Genomic DNA, 19,648 nt, shown 5'->3' on the forward strand with positions numbered 1-19,648 from the left:
AGTATGCTCTTTATAAGGGTTGAATGCGCAGATCTTATCTTGCCAACTAAGTCATTTTGTCATGTAAGCACAACATAGTCTTCTAGAATTCACTTGGAATAATAAAGCACAGTTGTATTTTTAAAATATGTGCTTGAGATTGTGCTTCTCATATCCAAAAATCATTCCACAGATGTAATAGTGGACAATGTGGACCGGGCTGAGCTGTGCTGTGCTTGTGATCTCAGCTGGGCAGTAGGTGGATGGGAAACTGGCTGACTCCTGATAGCTCCATCAGGTCCTGCTGGAGAGGACTAGTGCCTCTGTCTTGTTTTCTAGTAGACCAGGTTATTCACGTGGTGGAAGTGGCATAGAGAATTAAAATCAGACCTCAAGCTTTCTTTTTCATGTTTGCCTTGTATACATTGTTTCTTTAGCTGATATCTAATTGTTTGGTTCAAGTTAACGGTTACTCCATAACTTATGTTTAAGGAGTGTAGAAATAGATTCTCCTTTTTGCTGGGGATATCTTTAGGGTAAGATTGGGAGACTGTGAAAGAACAGAAGGGAAGGACTTGTGGCCATTTTTATATTCTGCCTCACCCCCAGTATTGGATATTAAAAGGAAATCAATCATTAACATAAAGCTTTTTAGAATTTTATAAATAGATGAGACATATGTTTAAAAGTTACTCATGACTTTTAAATCCCATATATCTACTAACAGAAAAATTTCATATTCATTTCATCTGAACTTTACATTTTTAGTAATTCCCAGGTTTAGGCTTCAACATTTACCATGGAGTGTTGTTTTAATTTGCATCTTGGTTTGGTTAAATATGCAATATTTCTGCTGTAATCTTATAGTGGTAGAGATCATTGGAAGCGGTATCATTAATGATGCCAGCTTTCTATCTAAATCATTGGATTGTTGAGTTTAAAATGGAAAACTCCAGTGTTTCTGAACCCCTACTGGGTACTTTAATTACCTCTCCTTTCCACATGATGTCTCTGTTTAGACAGTGAGAGAGATGGAGGAACCTCAGAGGTCATCTTCCATTTATACCTCTCCTTGTTTCCTGCTGTGAAATAATCTTGCAAAACAGAGCTATTTGCCCAAACCCACACAGCCAGGGAGTGGTACACATAGGGGCACGAAAGTCAGGTGTTCTGATTCCCGCTTAATGTTTCTTCTAATATTTATTTACTGGTTACCTTACTATTTTCCTAAACAGCCACCAGTTTCTTCTTCAAATTATGACCTCTCAGATTTTTTAAGATAAGCACTAAGTCATCTCTACTTAGCTTCATCTTCATTACCAATTTTTACCTTTTCTTTACGTGGGTATTGTGTTGTCCCCACCAGGAACTAACTAGATTGCTGACTTTACCTGAACAATGTCGACATTTCTTTTTTGACTAGTAGATGGGGAGCGCATAACACATTTCCAAACTTAGGAAAACATGCTTATAAATTGAGAATTATATTGCTTGTTCATAAAATCTTGGGGAAAAAAGCACCTCACTTGATTTTTTTAAGTCACAGTTCAAAATAAGTACTGTATTCATTTAAATCAATTGTGAATTTCAAGACCTAATGTCTTTAGATATCAAAATTATTTAACGACTCCTGGGAATTTTCTTTTTTTTAAAACTTGATATTTTTCATTGGTTAATTTAAATGAAATGGCAAAAATTGATTTGGATGAATGCTTGGCCTTTTGTACACCATGTAGAGGATGCATAGCCCAATGGGAAACTAAGCGTGGCTTTGAAAAATAACTTGCTGTTCTGCTGGTGTCTGCAGGAGGCTTACCGTGAGGAACAGCTGATCCACAGGCTCATGCGACAGTCCCAGCAGGAGCGCAGGATTGCCGTGCAGCTCATGCACGTTCGGCATGAGAAGGAGGTTTTATGGCAAAACAGAATTTTCAGAGAAAAACAGTATGAGGAAAGACGACTTAAAGATTTCCAGGATGCTCTTGATCGAGAAGCGGTAAGCAATATTGCCCTTAATCTAAGTTTACTTGTGATTTTTTTTAACAAGTCATACTTTTTTTTTTTTAATAAAACTGTTTTGTTGTCAATTCTCTAAAAAGAACTTGTTTTCATATGATCTGCCTATTAGGCTCTCATCTTTTTTCTCTGTAACATCCATTGACAGGACGGATAGCTGTTGCATACTGTACTGTCTTTCCCTAGTTTGGGGGCTAAAGAAACTGAGTATTTGATGCTCACCACCACTCCTTCTGTCTATGTCTCTTTGTTCATTTTGACGTTCCCAAATGATTCCTCAGAAAGGACTCATAGGATAATATTCCCTGAGTTCTTGTATTTGGATAATATCTTCTGTAGTTTGTTATCAGTTTTGCTATCTACAAAATGCTAGATTCAACTTTCCTTTCCCTGAATAACTTAAATGCACTTTTCCACTTTCTTCAGGAATAAAATGTTAGTGTCAAAAAGACTGATGATAATCAAATTTCCATTTCCTTACTTTTTTTCCAAAAGGCATAGCATTACTAGGGTAGGCATTAGTGTTGATTATTCTACATGAATATTTCCAGGTTCTGAAAGCTTTTAAATTGCTTCTTTTCAACAAGACATCATTAATTTTCAATACACAATTCTTTGCCTTCTGGTAACAATTGATTTCTCAGGTCCATAGTTTACTTCTCCTTCCTTGGGTCTAGAATGATTTATTTACCTAGAGTATTTTGATGCATTACAGTTTAGAATCATTCATAGAAGTCAAGATCTGTTTTCTAGGTGTGTTTTACCCCAAAATATTTATTTGTAGATAATACGAGTCAGTTTTTGTCGGTTTTCCATAGCAGATATTTAGGATTTGTTTAGCCTGTTATAGTCCTCCTCTAGCTTGTTTCCCCAGACACTCTCATCCACAACAATGACCATACAATTATTGCAGTAGAATGACAAGCATTTAGGACTCTGTGTTTGAGGTGTGGATCCATAGATTTAACTGCATTCTTGATATCTCTACTCATGCCAGAGACATCTAATTCATCATGTACAAGAACAATTGTCTGACCTTTCCCACTAAATGACTCTCTTTCAAGATTCTGTGTCCCAACAAATAGCTGGACTACTCAGTTAGCCAAGTCCAAACCTCACTGTCTGCTTGAAACCAGCTTTGCCCACACTCCTCCCAATCCAAAAGCATCACTAAGTCACCTTCATTTCATGTACTAAATTGGTGTTCAACTTACCTGTTTTTCCATGTGTCTGTACCAGAACCCCTGGTTTCTACTCTTCCTACTACTACAGTGTTCTCCTTCACTTATTTTGGGTGAGTATGCAGTGGCAAAAACAAGCAGGTGGATAAGAACGTAACATTATTTATGTTCTTTTTACTGGCCTCAGCTGGACTCCAACAGCCCAGGTCCGCCCAAAGAGGTGCACAGTGCTTACATAATGAAGAGCCAAATGCTGCATTCTTCTGGCACAAGCATAGTGTGCTGTATTTGAGATGCAAGCTGCTGCAATCCGCATGTGCCCCTAGTGGCACAGGAATCTTGGAGAGGCTGGTACAAGCTTATCAGTCCCTATTGCCTCCCTTGTGACTTTTCTTCTCCCCAGGAGCTGAGCTGACTGGGAATAGGGTGCATGTCTCTTCTTCTTCATGTTTTACCTAAAAACCTGCCCTCCATCTCCTCTTTTGAGAATACTAGATTATTTTCCATTTGAACTTGGTCTTTTACTAGTCAGGAGTTTTAAGTTTTTTGTTCTGCAGAAATTCTCTAAAGCAGGAGTTTAAAAAGACCTGCTTGAAATGAAAAAAAGGGAAATCAAAATAACATAAACATTGTCTCCCCTGCTCTCTCATCTCCTCCAGTCCACTTTCCATTGTTCAGCCAGAAGAGTCTTTTGTGACTCTCGGATTTTCTCACTCCCTTCATATGGGAATTCCATTGCTTGCTTCCTATCACCTCTACTAACATCTCTACTCCTAACTTCCTCCTCTTGGTCCCCTCTGCTCTGGCCACACCTTTCCACTCGCAAATCACTAAAAAGGTAATTTCTTCCACCTTTCTCCCTCTTGCCACATAACTTCATCGTTCAGATCTCTGTGTACACATCACTTCTTGTCTAGGTCAGGCCTCTTGTTATGTACTCCATGTCCAGAGTCTTGCTCTAGTGACACTTGTCATAGTGTGTAACTAGTTATACATTTAATCATGGGTCTTTTTTATTGTTTGCATATCCCACTGGCTTTTATGAGGTAAGACCATGTTTACTCTTGCTCACTACTGTTTCCCAAAGGCTGAGCCCACTGCCCATCACATTCTAATGAGAGGAAGAAAGAAAAAGAGAAAGAAGGAGAGAAAAAGTGAGTGAGGGAGGTGACAGAACTTCTGATTTGACCTTGGAAGCTTTGTAAATTTGTTTTTAAATTTAATTTGCTAATCTCTGCCTTTGAGGCAATTGGATGGTCTATGTTAAAACAGTTCCTGATTTCAAATTTTGGTGGCACTTGCTATTAATAAGAAGTAGGTGCAATAATATTTAACATTTTTTAGCTTTTGATTTGAGTCAGGAGTGGCGCCATGCTCATTATATACATACATGATTTTTACAATAGCTTCAAGTGGACTCTATCCTTATCTACATCTTATACATCAGAAAAGTGAAGCTTAGTAGGCTCTAAATCACGCAGCTCATCAGTGGTGTATCAGGAGCAAAGCCTGCCCCAGCAGACTTTAGAGTCCAAGTTCATAACAACTAAGATTTACTGCCTCCCACAGACTTCCTTTTTCCTTTCCTCCTTTCTCTTTTTAGGGCTGCAACCTACTTTGCTAAAATGAGACAGGAAACTGTAGTGGGTTTAGCACAGAGTAGATGATAGAGGTAGAAAAGAATAAGAAAGATTAATTGGCTGAATGGAAAAGAAGAATGGAGGGAGGAGGAAACCAGAAAGAGAGAATATAAGAAAGAAAGGAATGGAAGAGGAAAGAAGGGGAGAAAACCCTGGAAGGAGTAAGAGAAAGAGAGAAGGAGAAAGGTGATAAAGGAAAACAAGATGGGAAACTGTTCTCTCGCTGACAGAAAAGTTCTATGGTTCCCATTAAAGCTTTGATTTCATTATATCCTAAATAGTTTTACGTGCTTCATAGACATGGTGGTAAACTTACCTTATGATCCACTTCTTTTGTGTCACACTCTGTAAATTATCCAATATTCCCAGTCTCTTGGATTCCTTTTGTCTCTGAACACTTTATACATCATGTCATAAGCTTTGTACTCACACTGAATTTCTTCTTCCTGAAAACAAGACTTACAAAACAATGTAAGAGCAACAAATTCGGGTGTAATTCCTGAGTCTGTCAAGTGTACTGAATCGTTCTCAGAGGCCATCCAGCCCAACTTATTTCCCAACAAGAATTAAATAAACATGCAAAATAAAACAGCAAAAAGAAAACAAGTGATGGCTTTACATAGCAATCCATTGTCACACATCTAGTCATTTATGAGTAGTATTATTATTAAAAAATAATTTCTCTGACGAGTTAATATCCTTACTTTTTTCTGGGTATGCCAAGAATTAGCACCCCATTATGCAGAAATGGGGGCTTAAGGAAGCTAACAGACTTGTCCAGCTTCTCATAGTTTGAATTTAAATTTTGCACACAAAACTGGGGTCTAATTTTGACTGCAGCTCCCCCAAAGCCCAAGTTTATTTCCATTTTCCACTGGTTAGGTTAAGTTACAGGAGGAAAGTTTTGTTCCTGATGCAGGTTAGCACAGATTTCTCAGGAAGCTGGTATAGCTGTTTCAAAAGCAACATTTGGTCATTTGAATCCCATTCATTGAGTATTTTCTTACAGTTTGGCCAGCCTTAGTTTGACCTTCACACTCTGAGAAAAAGAGTTCCCATTAATAGTACAAACCAAGGACAAGGTGATGACAAATTCTTTCAGTATTTCATCACTTTATTCAGAATAGGTGTTTCTACAAATCAGTTTATTAAGGCTGTAACAGCAGAGAATTTTCAAAATATTTTCTAAGTTAAATCAATATCATAGAACTCCCACTAAGAAATGAAAGATGGCTGCCACAGCAGGTGCATCCAGGTTGATGCTCCACAGATGAGGCGGGCAGCTATAGTTGAGGTCTGACACAGACTTGCCCATTTCTCTGTAATTCCTGACTGCTTGCCACCTGTGCTTTCAGGACTTCTTTATGAAAACCTTTATGAATTAATTTATTGTTAACCCTATTGGTCTTTCTCTGGTCAGATCACTGTTCATTATGCTGTTTTCTTGATAAGTTAAAGTGAAGTATTTCCAACATTATCTTTCCCTTCATATCATAGTTAGTACTTAATGAAAATGTTTACTTGTGGTTAACTTTTTCCTGGTATAAAAGAAGTCTCCAATTTATTTAAAAGTTTGTTGTTGTTTTTTTTGCCATTGAAATGATGACATTATTTTCAGTTAAATCATTGCACTATGATCATAGCTTAAAAATATAATTTTTCCTTCTTAGGCTTTGGCAAAGCAAGCCAAGATTGATTTTGAAGAACAAATCCTCAGAGAGAAAGAACTTCATGAAAAGATTGCTGTGGAAAGAGTTCAGGCTCGTTATCAAAAGCATTATAAAATATGTGAAGAAATTTTGGATCAAATACTTGATTTATCCACTAAAGTGGCAGACTATCGAATGTTGACAAATAAGTAAGTACTGCTTTTACAATTAATGCAGGAGAGATACCACAGATAATGAAAAGGATGATATTATAAAGTAGATACGAGGTTGATAATTAAAGAAAGGCAAAAATGTCCTAGGACATGGAGTGTCAGAGACCATGGATTACTGATTTGTTCCACTCATTGACTAGCTTTAGTTGAGGTGTATATGTCCTTTTCTAAATTGTGTCTAAATTATGTGCACTTTACAAAGACACCTATGTTAATTTATTTGAAACATTTGCTAAAAGAACAAAAATTTTCAAGATTATTTCACTTTATTAAATAACTTATTTTCATCACATCTTGTTTTCAGAAGCAATCAATATATTTTACGGAAATATTTAAAAATCCTAAAATGAAGAATAAGATCAAATAATAAAGGAAATTCTAAATTAAAATAGGAATATAAAGTAGATTGAACTACAGTAGTTATTTGGCAGCAGTAGATTTGCTATTTACTACATCTGAACCTCCTAGTAACCAAAATCTGCAACATGATTTCCATTTCTTTTCTAGTTCTGTATACAATACGAACTTCTTCTCACTCAGTTTAGAAAAGTAGTTTTCTTGTGTGATCTCACTAAAGGTTTAGCACACACACATTTTAGTGGATCTAGTGCAAAGCATCTTCAGAGGACAATTTTTTTTTCCAAACAAATGTAGCATCTAGACTCATAGACCTGTTCCGTGTGGTGTTTTTAGATTGACACCACAGCAGGTCTCAGTGAATCTAATTCATGAAGGTCAAGGATAATGCAATCCAGTCACCCTGGTGTGGCTATTAAGGACATGGAGGCAATAAGAGCCATCCAGCCCACAGGATGAGAAAGATTTAAAGCATCTCATCACCCCAGCAAATGCAAAGGGGCTTTCTTCACAGTCCTCACCCTTATGGCCCCTGGCATAAAATTCTACTAAATAAACTAACACAGTGGGGGACATTTTAAAAATAAAAATTAATGAGTAGAGGATTGAGAAGAAATGAATTACGCTGAAAAAATCAGAGAATGTACAGAGTAAAAGTTTTAAAATATTTTCCATATTAAAATAAATGCAAAAGTTAGGAAATTATATGAACATAGTTACGAGGAAGCTAAACTATAAAAAGAGAAGCTAAATTTAAAAAGAAAAAAAATGACACAAATCATAATGGCTAAAATAGATTAAATTTCAACAGTCAAAAAGTAGAGTTAGATGAAATATACAAAATAATTCAACGGAGATAGAGTACAAGATAAAACAGATTGATGTACCTAAGAAAGGTCCATAATTTAAAGTTGTCATAAAATCCCATTCTTCTCCAGCACGATGAAATAGATGAATTTTTCTCCCTATTCCTCTTTCAGCTTAACTCCTAAACATTATATTACATGAGAAGACTGAAAAATGGAGAGAAGTGAGGCTGGTTGATGACCTCTTACTCTAAGGCATGACATAGTAGTGAACTTCCTGGGTTTTCTTTTCACCTCATATATCCCAGTTTAGGGCTGAATTTTCTGAAAACATAGTCACATCAGTATTTCCAAGGAAAGGAACAGCCTGACAAGGTGAAAAAGCTTTAGACAAAACTACTCTACTCTATCCAAATTCCACAGAGAAGATTTTTTTCTAGAAAAGTCTAGGTAGACAACCTCAGCTCTAACCCTTGAAAAGCTGTAAAAAGGGTTTCTCCAGACACCTACCAGGATGGAGTCAGGAAAGGTTAAGTGAGAATCACAAATTCCCATCTGCATAGGAGAGTGACGGCATTCCTCCCTGGGCTACAGAGGCTGTATCAGAGCAATTCTGGTGGAGAGAGAGGATTTTGACCACCTCCCAGTGATAACAAGGTCATTGTAGTGTCATTGGAGTCCATGTGAAGCCGCAGTTCCCACTTTACAGTAACAAGCATTGCCTCCCCTTGGCTATCAAGAAAGCCTTCAGGCTCTTTCATCTCTACTTCTTGGTGATCAGAGGGTACCTCCTCTTTGCTTTGACCGAGTAATGTCAGAAAGCAAACAACTGAACTAGTTTATATTCCCACCAACTGTGTAGAAAGGCCCCTGCCCAACTCACACACAGCCTTGCCAGCCTTTATTATTTGATATCTTGACTATATCCATTTTTCTGGAGTTGGATAGAATCTCAGACTTGTTTTAACTTGCATTTCTTTTTACACCAGTGATAGTGAACATTTTTTCATGTATTTACTGGCCACTTGTACTTCTTATTCTGAGAAGTGCCTATTCATTTCAATTGCCCATTTTTTGATTGGTTCTTTTATTTTGGGAATCTAATTCTTTTGAGTTGTTGATATATTCTAGATATTGATCTTCTATTCATGATTAGCTGGCAAAATTTTTTGCCACTCTTTAGATTGTCTTTACTCTGACATTTGTTTTGGTATAATCCCATTTGTCAATTCTCAGTGTTATTTTTAACGTTGCTGGGGTTCCATTCAATAAGGCCTTGCCTATGCCTATGACTTCTAGAGTTTGACCTACCTTATCATCCAACAGATTAAGTGTTTCTGTTTTAATACTTAGATCTTTGAACCATTATGAGTTTAGTTTTTTATCTGGTGAGAGATGGAGGTCTAGCTTCAATGATCTGCATGAGTATATCCAGTTTTCCTTGCACTGTTTGTTAAAGATATAGTCTTTCTTCTAGCAAGTTTTTGTCATCTTGGTCAAAGGTCAGATGGCCGAATGTGTCTGGTGCTATTTCTGCATCCTCTGTTCTTTTTCATTGGTCCACATTTTTGTTTCTGTGTCAGTACCATACTAACTACTATACAGACTCCTCAAAAAATTTTAACTATGGGTTTCATTTGACCCAGCTATTCCACTTGTAGGTGTCTTTTTGAAAGAGTTGAAGACATAATATTACAATGATATATACATACTCATGTTTATAGCAGCACAATTCATCATAGCTAAATCTTGCAAGTGGCCTATATGTCTATCAACAAATTAGTGGATAAAGAAAATGCAGTATTGATACACAATGGAATAATGCCTTGCTATAACAAAGGATAAATTGAGACCTTTGTAGGAAAATGGAGGTGCCTGGAACTCATAAGGACACGTATCAGATACACAAGCTTAAATATCATATGGTTTCTCTTATATGAGAAACCCAAAGTATAAACAAATCAAAAAACAAGATAAAAAATGGACAATAAAAACAGAGAGATAGTTCTTTAATTCAAATGGGAAGGGGACTAAGATGCTGGGCAGGGGAAGGGGTTGTAAAAAGAATTAAGATGTGTAAAACAGAATTAAGATGAATATATTTATTATATACTGCAAATATGTGATAATAAATAAAGAAGAAAAACAGCTGAAAATGATGATTTTTTAAGATCAATCCAGTGTCTTAAAATCTATTCTAAAAATCACCCAGTATGCCAAGAACCAGAAAGAACTCAAAGTGAATGTAATAATGTAAAGTGAATGTAATAATGTAAGTGAATATAAAAGGACAATATATGAATACTATAATTAGTTTAATTTATTTTGTTTTGTTTTTGTTTATTTGTTTGTTAAAACAGGATCCAGCCATGTAGTTCAAAATTCAGGTTTGGCCTCCTAGAAGTCATAGCCAACTGAGTGCTGGGATTATAGATGTGTGCCACTGAATGATATTGTCAGGAAACAGAATTATTGCAGATATGATTAGTAGAGATGAGGTCACAATTGGCTAATTTAACATGACAAGTGTCCTTCGAGAAAAAAAGACACAAAAAGGACACCATATTACAACAAAGGGAAAGATTTATACAGCAGTAAGCCAGGGAATGCCAAAGATTGCATAAAAACCACCAAACGTGGGAAGGGCAAGGAAGGATTTATTTTTTAAAGGGCACATAACCTTACCAATACCTTCATCTTAAACTTCTAATTTTCATCAATTTCTGTTCTTTTATGCCACCCAGTTTGTGGTACATTTTTAATGTCACCCCTAGGAAACTGGCATCTGACAACTTTGAGATATAACAGAGATCTTAGAATTATCTGGTACAGATTTTAAAACAGCCATGGCAAAATGATTCAGTGGGCAATTATGAATATCTTTGAAACATGACCAAAATAAAATCCTTGTCATAAAGTGAGTCATAGCAGAGCAGTAAAATAAATATAAATAAAAATCAAAAGGTTCTTTTGAGACAATAACCTAAAGAGCTCATTGGTTAGGCTCAATAGCAGAATGAAGGAAACAGAGAAAGAATGACTGGATTAAAAATAGAGTAATAGAAGTTATATAATCTGAACAGAGAATAAGTAGACAAAAAGATTAAGAGAGCCCCAGACAATGGCCATTGATGTTATAGTAGCTTTCCATCACTGTAACAAGTGCCTAAGACAAATCAACTCATAAAAAGGAAAGATTTATTGCGACTCAGTTTCAGAAGTTTCAGTGCATGGCCGTTTGGCTCTGTAGCTTTGAGATCAGAACATGATGGTACATCATACTGGAAGCATGTGGCAGAGGAGGCTCATTCCCATCACAGTGAGCAGGAGCACACAGGCATCCTCCCAGCCTACCTTCCACCTCCCAGGCCCATCTTTTCAGCCCACACACCCATTGTGCCACAAGCTAGTGACCAAGGGTGTACCACGTGGTCCTGTGGGGATGTTCAAGCTTTCAACTGTAGCGTGTGTCATTGCAGTCCTGGAAGCAGAAGAAAAGGAAGTTGGGGCTAAAAGACTGATCAAAGAAACAATGCCTTAAAATTTCCCAAAGGTGTGGCAAGTCACATAAATGCATAAACTACAAATTCAAAAATCTGAGCAAACTTCAAACAAGGTAAACATAAGTAAATACATGTAAAGGCATATCATAATTAAATATCTGAAAACTAAAAAACAAAATATCTTGAAAGTACCCAGAGAAACACAATAGCTTTCTTGTGTAGGCAAAGTACTTCAAACCACAGAAAATTTCTTACCAGGAACCATGGAGACCAGAAGGAAGTGGCATCGTATTTTTCAAGTGCTGAATTAAAAGAACTCTCATCCCCCATGAAGGTGAATGAAGGCGAAATCTGTTATTGTTAGATGATGGTAACAGAAAATTTGTTATTTGCAGACTTACCTTTAAATAAGTGCTATAGAAGTTGTATAAAGAAAGAATTTTTTAAAAGAATAATCTTGAGATATCAGAAAGGAGGAAAGAACACAGAAAAAATATGAATGAATATAATACCATTTTCTTTACCTTTTGAGAAATTTAGAAATTGAACCAAAAGATCCAAGTCTGATATTCTAAATATAGAAAAGGGATTATTCAAGAATGACTTTTATAAGTGGATAAAGGTAAAGAGACCTAATTGGAGTTAGGATTTCTATAGTTGAACTAATAAAGAATGACCCTAATAAACAGGATAAAGTAAAATCTATATAATGCCTAACATAACTACTAAATAACCTACGCAAAGAGATACTTTGAACAACTCTTTGGGTGGGCCAAAATAGAATTCTTTTAAAAAATAACTCTTTTAACCCACAGAAAGGCAGGAAAGTAAAACGTATCAACAACAACAAAACCCAGAAAGTGAAAAAATAAAGTGATATATTTAAATCTTAATATAATAGTTATGTTTTTAAGTATACCAATTAAGAGAAAGACTTTGGGAGAATATACTTAAAAACACAACCAATCTATATGTTGTCTATAAGAAATTCACCTCAAATGTAATGATATAGGTAGATTAAGAAAATAAAGTAAAAAATATGTATCATACAAAAAAATGAAAAGAAAGCAACAGTGATTATATCAATATAAAATAAAGCAGACTTCAGAGCATAGAAAATTGCCATAAACAGAGAACAACATCATACAAGAGTATTTTAAGTAATAAAATGCTCATTCTGAAATGAAACATTTTAATCATCGTATCATTCTAAAGAAACACTTATTTGACACAATAGCATTTTGTCATCATTTCCTTTACTTTGAATTAATAATTGCTTTGCTAGACCAGGCTGATATATAAAGTGGGCTGAATGTAATGGGGAATGTAGATCTTTTGAAAAGTGGAACAGCTAGCTCAAATGTACACTCCCACCTTAGGAATTTCAGTTAACACAAAAGGAAGACCCAGCACAGAAACTAGAACAGGTGATTTTCCTTTTTTTTATTATTTTTATTAGTACATGTTTGCAGTATATAATGATTCTATTCCTTGTGGGAAGTTGGTACACATACACGACACATCTTAATTAATTTTACGTCCCCTTTCCCTTCTCTTTCTCCATCTCTGGGCCACCTCTTGTTCTTACTCAGGAACCTCAGAGGGTTAGGAGGGGAGCAGTGACGAAAGAATCTTGAGGGAAAGGAAAATCCTGGGCAATAAGAAGGCCAATGTTCTTAGGACTAAAGAAGTTATTTAAAAAGCATTCTTGCTTTTGCCATTTTCGTTTTGTATCCTCACACGCTTAAATGTGAGGATCTTAGTGTAAAGGTCAGTTTTTTTCCACAATATATGTATTGAAGTCACAAAATCCTGAGAACCTCTACAAATGTCATAGTAGAATTGTTAATGAAAGAAAATGTTAAAAGGCTGTAAGGAGAAACATAGATGGTTTTAAGGCCTAAACAAGTGAGGGAGACAGAAAGGAAAACCTAAATACAAAAACAGTTCTTCAAAACATCTCACCACATGGTCCCTTAAGCAGGACGATTGATGAATCTGTATCTATTAAACAATATTTCTTTTTCTCCTCTTTTCTCAGGCCCTGACATCCCAATTCTATTTTTATATCTATGAATTTGTCAGTTCTAAGCACCTCATGTAGGCAGGAACATGCAATATTTTCCCTTCTGTGCCTGGGCTTTGTACTGTGTCTTCAAGATTCAACCATAGTGCAGCATGTATTAGAAAAAAATACTGATTTTAAATTTTAGATCAACTTTTTAGAGAGATTCACTGAATCGTTTCAAACTATTTTTTAAACATATATTATTCCTCCTGAAACGGTTTTCTGGTCTCTCTGTTGTAGTTGCCTCTTAAGCATTCTTTAGGCCCCAGTTTAGCTATCACTTCTTCAAAGAGAATTTCCTGAACCAACAAGTTGAGTCATTGTCTTGCCATTTTCATGCCTCATGCAAAACCCAAAACTCACACTTTAATGGAGAGGCTTCGTTTGCCTCATAGTTTCAACACATGGTTGGCTGGTTTGAAGGCAGAAACAGAGTGACAAAGGTACACAGCAGAGGAAAAGGTACCCATCGCAGCCCACAACCAGAGAGAAAAGGGAGGGACCAGGGATGAATATACTCAGATCTCAATATAATAATAGCACTGTACAATTCTCATTCAAACCTCTCATCCATTTATGCAATTACTTTTGGCTCTCCTTTCCTGGGATCTGCTGTTTGAGGATAGAGATTCCACTTGTTATCATATCCCTAAGAGCTGACAAAATGTCTAGAATTTGGAGATTTGGATGAAAGAGGGTGACTTACAGTCACTGGTTCCTCAGACTTTCCTATTAACTTTGAAATAACAGATACATATCTAAAATAATGAGCACAATTTTAAAAAATTAAGGTTCTTTAAATCTCAGTTCTGACATCAAATGACTTTGCAACCTTAGGACAGAATATAGGTGTTCCACAATCAATATTCTTTCATGCAGAATTCACAGACTAAATATTTTTCAAGGATCTTTTAAGATAAGTGTTGATTTAAACATTTCATGCGACTTATAACATAAAAATAAGATGCATATTGGTCTTATTGCTTTTGTACCTGTGATAACTTTTTAAAATACTCTTTCTAGCTGAATCTAATTAAACTGTTAATTGTATAAATACCATAAAAGACTAAGGTTTGAAGTGTGTATTTAACTAAACTTTGATTTATCTCTATTTCTTATGCTTTTGCAATAGTCTCATTCCACTTAAGATGATGCGTGATTGGAAGGAATTATTTTTTCATGGAAAGCCCATATATGAACAAACCTCTATTAAGCATTTGCCTGCTAATCCCTCTGAAGAACAACTTAAAGAACTGGATAAAAGAGATTTGCTAGATAGCAAAGATTATGACGAATATAAGGTACATAGTGATATGGAATAATTACAGAGCAAATAAATAAATTCATTTTCTTTGACAGTAATTCTATGCTATCATTTTTTTCATTTCTATTGATGAAAACAGATATTTTATGTTTGTGTTTTTCTTTAGGTTAACTTGTAATATGAACAAGTAATTTTTAGATGCCTAAACTAAAGCCTAACCTTGCATGATCTATTATTTGTTGCATGATACATTTTCTGGGAAGCTAGATTTCAGAATTTTGTAAAAGGAAAGATGTTTCAACCCAATAATTTGCTGACAGTCTGTAAATACTCAATAAATGTTGGATGCTGCAAGGAATGAATAAAATGAATTAATGACAACAAATAAGGAAAAGCATAAAATAGCAGTAGTATGTGAATAGTAAAAGAAGATAAGCTTATAGTTAAAAAGTGAATGAAGGAATATGAGATTATGAGAAACTATACCATATTTTAATGGACTGATTTTACATTTATTACTAAGAAAATTGAACTTTGTGGATTATAGGTAGATTTGTATTTTTATGGGGGTAAAGAACATTGAGTAGTAGGTCCACCTAGAGTTAAATGCCAAGCAGTAGAATGTTTTCAAAAGGTGAAACTATGTTAAAGTATTTCTTTCCACTGCAAATTAAAATGCCATTTTAAAATTAAAAAGTCATTTTTAATTTACAGATTAAACCCCCATTTATTTAACAGATTTTGGTGGTCATGGGATATTTACTTCTAAGTTGTTTCTTACATAGCTTGATCTACTCTACTTTTGTTGTTCACATAAATCAAGAGACCTAGTAAGCTATATCTTATCAAAGATTTGTCTTTCTAACTACTTTTCTTGTTTGGGAAATTGTTACCACAGGAACATGCATGTCTTACCCACATCCTGAAGCAGCAGGTACTTTTCTTTTGCAAGAAATTATGAACTTTTGTTAGAAGATGGTAAATGTCTAGCAATTCAATTTATTTTGTGTAGAAACTTTACTACCTTTCTAGAAGAGAAAATTACTTTAGGGTTTCTGATATGTGCTTATATGCTTTGTTCCTTTTAACTACATAATGGAAAATATGGCATACATAGATTTTAGGACATACTTTAAGGTATTCTATTGTCATTCTCTAATTTTAGAGTTTATACCCTTCACAAACTTGCCCTAAGCATTCCTACATACAAAGCACCTTTGAAATGGAAATAGGGCCAAAAGATGGAAAGAGGAGGGAAGGGGAAGGGAAAATCAAAAGCTTTAAAGTGTATTATGTACGTGTACCAACTCTTCCACATGAATTTAATCATTATGCACTGCAAACATATATAAACATGTAACAAAATTTTAAAATTATAAATACAATAACTATTTCAAGCTAGATATGTTGGTATGTGCCCATGCTCTGGGAGGCTGAGCCAGAAGGATCCATATTTGAGGCCAGCCTGAGCAATTTAACAATTTAGTGAGACCTTGTTTCAAAGTAAGAAAAAATAAAAACTAGCTGGGAACATGGCTCAGTGTGAAGGCCCCTAGTTCCATCTCCAGTACTGCAAAATAAATAAATGAACAAATTTGTAAACTATATCATCTGTCTCAGATCATCTGTAGCAAGGGACAGAAGGGCAACATATCCTGATTTAGCTAATAAAACAGTTGTCCTCATTTGTTGTTGCTTAATATGTTCAGGATTGTGTTGCTTTCAGCAGCTATAGTGCATTTTAGAAGTGAGTCTTCAAAAAGTTCATATTCCTGACATTCATTGGCATCCATACCTACCATCCCTAAAGAACTGAGACCTCCCAGTTTTGAGCTGTTTCTTTTATGAGTCCAGGCCCTTTTGGAAGGGATTATCATGCTTAATATTTTAAAATATTATACCTAGAAATTGACACAAAAATAAATTTTGCTTATGTACACATCATATATAGCTGCCATAAAGTTCCCTCTTGTTTCTTGGCATTATTTCCTAAACCAACACAGAGTACTCTATTTATGAAATGACTACATGTGAGGAAATTCCTGCCCAGAATGGTAAAACTAGAAATTTAGTTGCCCTTTTCCTGAGAGGCAGCAGCAACATCATAGAGCAAACAGGCACTGTTGGATGATTCCCAGGCAACTGTCACAGGATAAGAACAATGATTTAATTTATAGGGAGTAGTGAAGTGCTCGTGAAACCCTGTAAATCATGGACGGCAGGCTCAGCCTGGAGGCCCATCCAGCTCCTCCAAGCACATGCAGCACTACAACCTCACAGCTGGTGCATCTCAGTTATACAGTAGACACTTCCCAGTGAATCTGAGTCCCCCAAGTGCAATTCCTTCCCATGATTCTTCCAGGCAAGTGAGTCTTAGGCAATAACATTTTTTTTTTACATAAACTGCTTACTAGAAGTTACCTATCAAATGAGTTTAAGAGTTTCAGACAGCCCTCTGTATCAGCAGGTTCCACATGTACAGAGTTAACAAATCACATATCAAAAAAAAAAAACTTTTTTACCGCTGTACTAAACATATATTTGTCTTTATTCTCCAGTAGAGTGTATCAAATACTCACACAGAAGTTGGATGATATTAGATATTATAAATACAGTAATTTAGAAATGTGTATAGGTTATATGCAAGTATCATATCCCTTTCCATAGAGAATTGGGTTTTGATATCAGAACCAGTCCTGGAACCATCCTCTGTGGATACTTAGGAAAGACTATACTAAAAATTGTAGTAAAATTTTCTATTCATGAATTAAAATTAGTTCACAGATATGGTTTTCAGAGGATGCAGATTTTTATAAGTCTTTGCAGAACTGTACACTACATGCTCACAATCAAGCTGTATGTAGTTATGATTCCTGTAATTTGAAAGAAGGATGCTTGGTTTCCAAAATCATCCATGTTGTTTCAGTTAATGGCCGTATTTAATCGCAGCTGTTTTTGTTTGTAGTGTTTAGATTCATGATCAGTCCAGTGATTACTGGATTATAATTTTGCACTCTTTAGACTTTCAGACATGTTTGTACATTATGGCTCTACATCCATACTCCTGTTATTGCAGAACATGTCTACACACCCAACCCCAAATGTGTGTATACAATGACATATCAGCCTTTCACTCTCATGAATAGTGATATAGAATGAAATGGACTATGTAGTTATCTTCCTTCTTGTTTGACTCTAGACATCATCTTGCTCTTGTTCTTCAACTCTAGTCTGATATTAATCCACTATCTTATAAACTCAATACCTGATAGTAGACTGTCTTTGCCAGCATAGTATTTATCTTGTTCCCTAACATCCCAGTTACTGATCCAATTTTATCATTTATTAATAAATTTCTTAAAAGGCAAAATGTCAATCTGAAGCCTGAACCACTCCTCAATACCAGTAGATAACTGAATCAGGCACAGTGATGATAACACCAAAGGTCTATAGATAGATCACTAATTTTTTTTCATTTAAAAGACATACATTAGTTCCTTGAAAAAATATTAGTCAGGGTGTCATAATGAAATGCTATAAGCAACAGGAATTTATTTCTTACAATTTATTTTTCAGTGGAAATGCAAGATAATTGTGCTAATCTCTTTGGATTGTTGGTGAGGGTACTATTTTTGACTTGTTCTTGGCTACCTTCTAGAGAATCCTCACAGGCTAATGAGGAAGCAAGGCCTTCTTTATCTGGAAACTAAAAGCCAGACTAGCAGAAAGATGTGATCAAGAAGCTAACCATACTCTGCCCTGGATGGAATTCAAGCGACTTAGCAAGGCTGCCAGGCTCATTCAAAAGGGTTGTCCCACTAAATAGATTGTTCTGAAATTTTGATACTGGGGCCAGCATAAGGCCATTCTATGACAGGTCCTGGATGAAAATTCAAAGTTTAATTGTTTGTACTTCAGCCAGTCACCCTCTCCTCTGTGTCTGGTCAAAAGCAGTATTTATAGCTTCAGTCTTTTCCGGAAGCAGAGGAATCTCTCAAACAAGTCCCATACAGTGTTCAGAAACCCTATGGGATCTGGCCAAACTCTATGGGAAGCTGAACTCATGGTAAGGCAAGTTATAAAACCACCTTTTTCTATTTCTCCTGAGAATCCTGTGTAATTGTCCCAAATTTCTAAATCTGAATTACAAATTCATACAGTACCTCCAGATTGTCTCAGGGTTTTTAGATGGAGGAGATAAAGCCTGAGCAGAGACAACAAAGAAAAGAAGCACTAAGAGCCAAAAAGATTTACTTTTCTACTTCACTCTGGGATATGATTTTTTTCTGAATGCCAAATGTCCTGAACACAGTAACTGTAATATTGTCACTTGACTCTCCATGTAACTGTAACAATAAATACAGACCCAGTCAGAAGGTCAGCCAGGAGATTGAGAGCCAGGACTTGAATTCTTAGACTAGAACCTATGTGGCCAAGATAGTTTCTCTGAAATGACCAGAAAGAGAATCACAGCAGATCTTACCTATTTACACAGGTTGTTTTTTTCTTCAGGTCCTGGACTCAATCTAGGTGCTTGGACTTTCATACCTGTCCAGCTTCTGATCATTTTAGACCCAACTTCATTCCAGGATTTCACACTTTTCTGGCACCTTAAAGTCACTTTATCTGGATTCTAGACTAGTCTTGATCCAATGCTACTCATGTCAAAGTGTGATATGTCTTCACTTCCCGAACATGGGCTCACTCAGAACCACTACAGGGTTTTTGGTAATGTGAATATAGTCAGTATTCCTTGGGTTTCTTTCTTTAAGTAATGTTATCTACTTGTGATTTCAGGATATTTCCATGTCCCAAATGAAGACGTGTCATCCTTCTTCTTTCTGAAATAAAACTTCAGAAAACGGAAATATTTTCATTTAAATATTTTTGTCAAAATCGTAGTGTGACAACTCTCTTCTTCCTTATAAACTGCGTTATAAATTTTAAGTTAA

The 19,648-nt window shown here is 35.7% G+C and overlaps 1 protein-coding gene across 8 annotated transcripts in view; it reads left to right on the top strand.

Moving 5' to 3' along the window:
• Window positions 1–19,648, top strand: part of Spef2 (sperm flagellar 2) — a 172,462-nt gene that overhangs the window by 35,332 nt on the left and 117,482 nt on the right. For all 8 annotated transcript variants that reach the window (XM_033759234.1, XM_033759304.1, XM_033759177.1 and 5 more), the window contains exons 7-9: window positions 1,787–1,975; window positions 6,487–6,674; window positions 14,565–14,733. In XM_033759234.1, the coding sequence (XP_033615125.1) occupies window positions 1,787–1,975; window positions 6,487–6,674; window positions 14,565–14,733 (546 nt within the window). The remainder of the gene's footprint in view (window positions 1–1,786; window positions 1,976–6,486; window positions 6,675–14,564; window positions 14,734–19,648) is intronic.

The sequence above is a fragment of the Fukomys damarensis genome, unplaced genomic scaffold (genome assembly GCF_012274545.1).
Source record: "Fukomys damarensis isolate Sample0158 unplaced genomic scaffold, DMR_v1.0_HiC HiC_scaffold_1, whole genome shotgun sequence".
In the NCBI taxonomy this organism is placed as follows: Eukaryota; Metazoa; Chordata; class Mammalia; order Rodentia; family Bathyergidae; genus Fukomys; species Fukomys damarensis.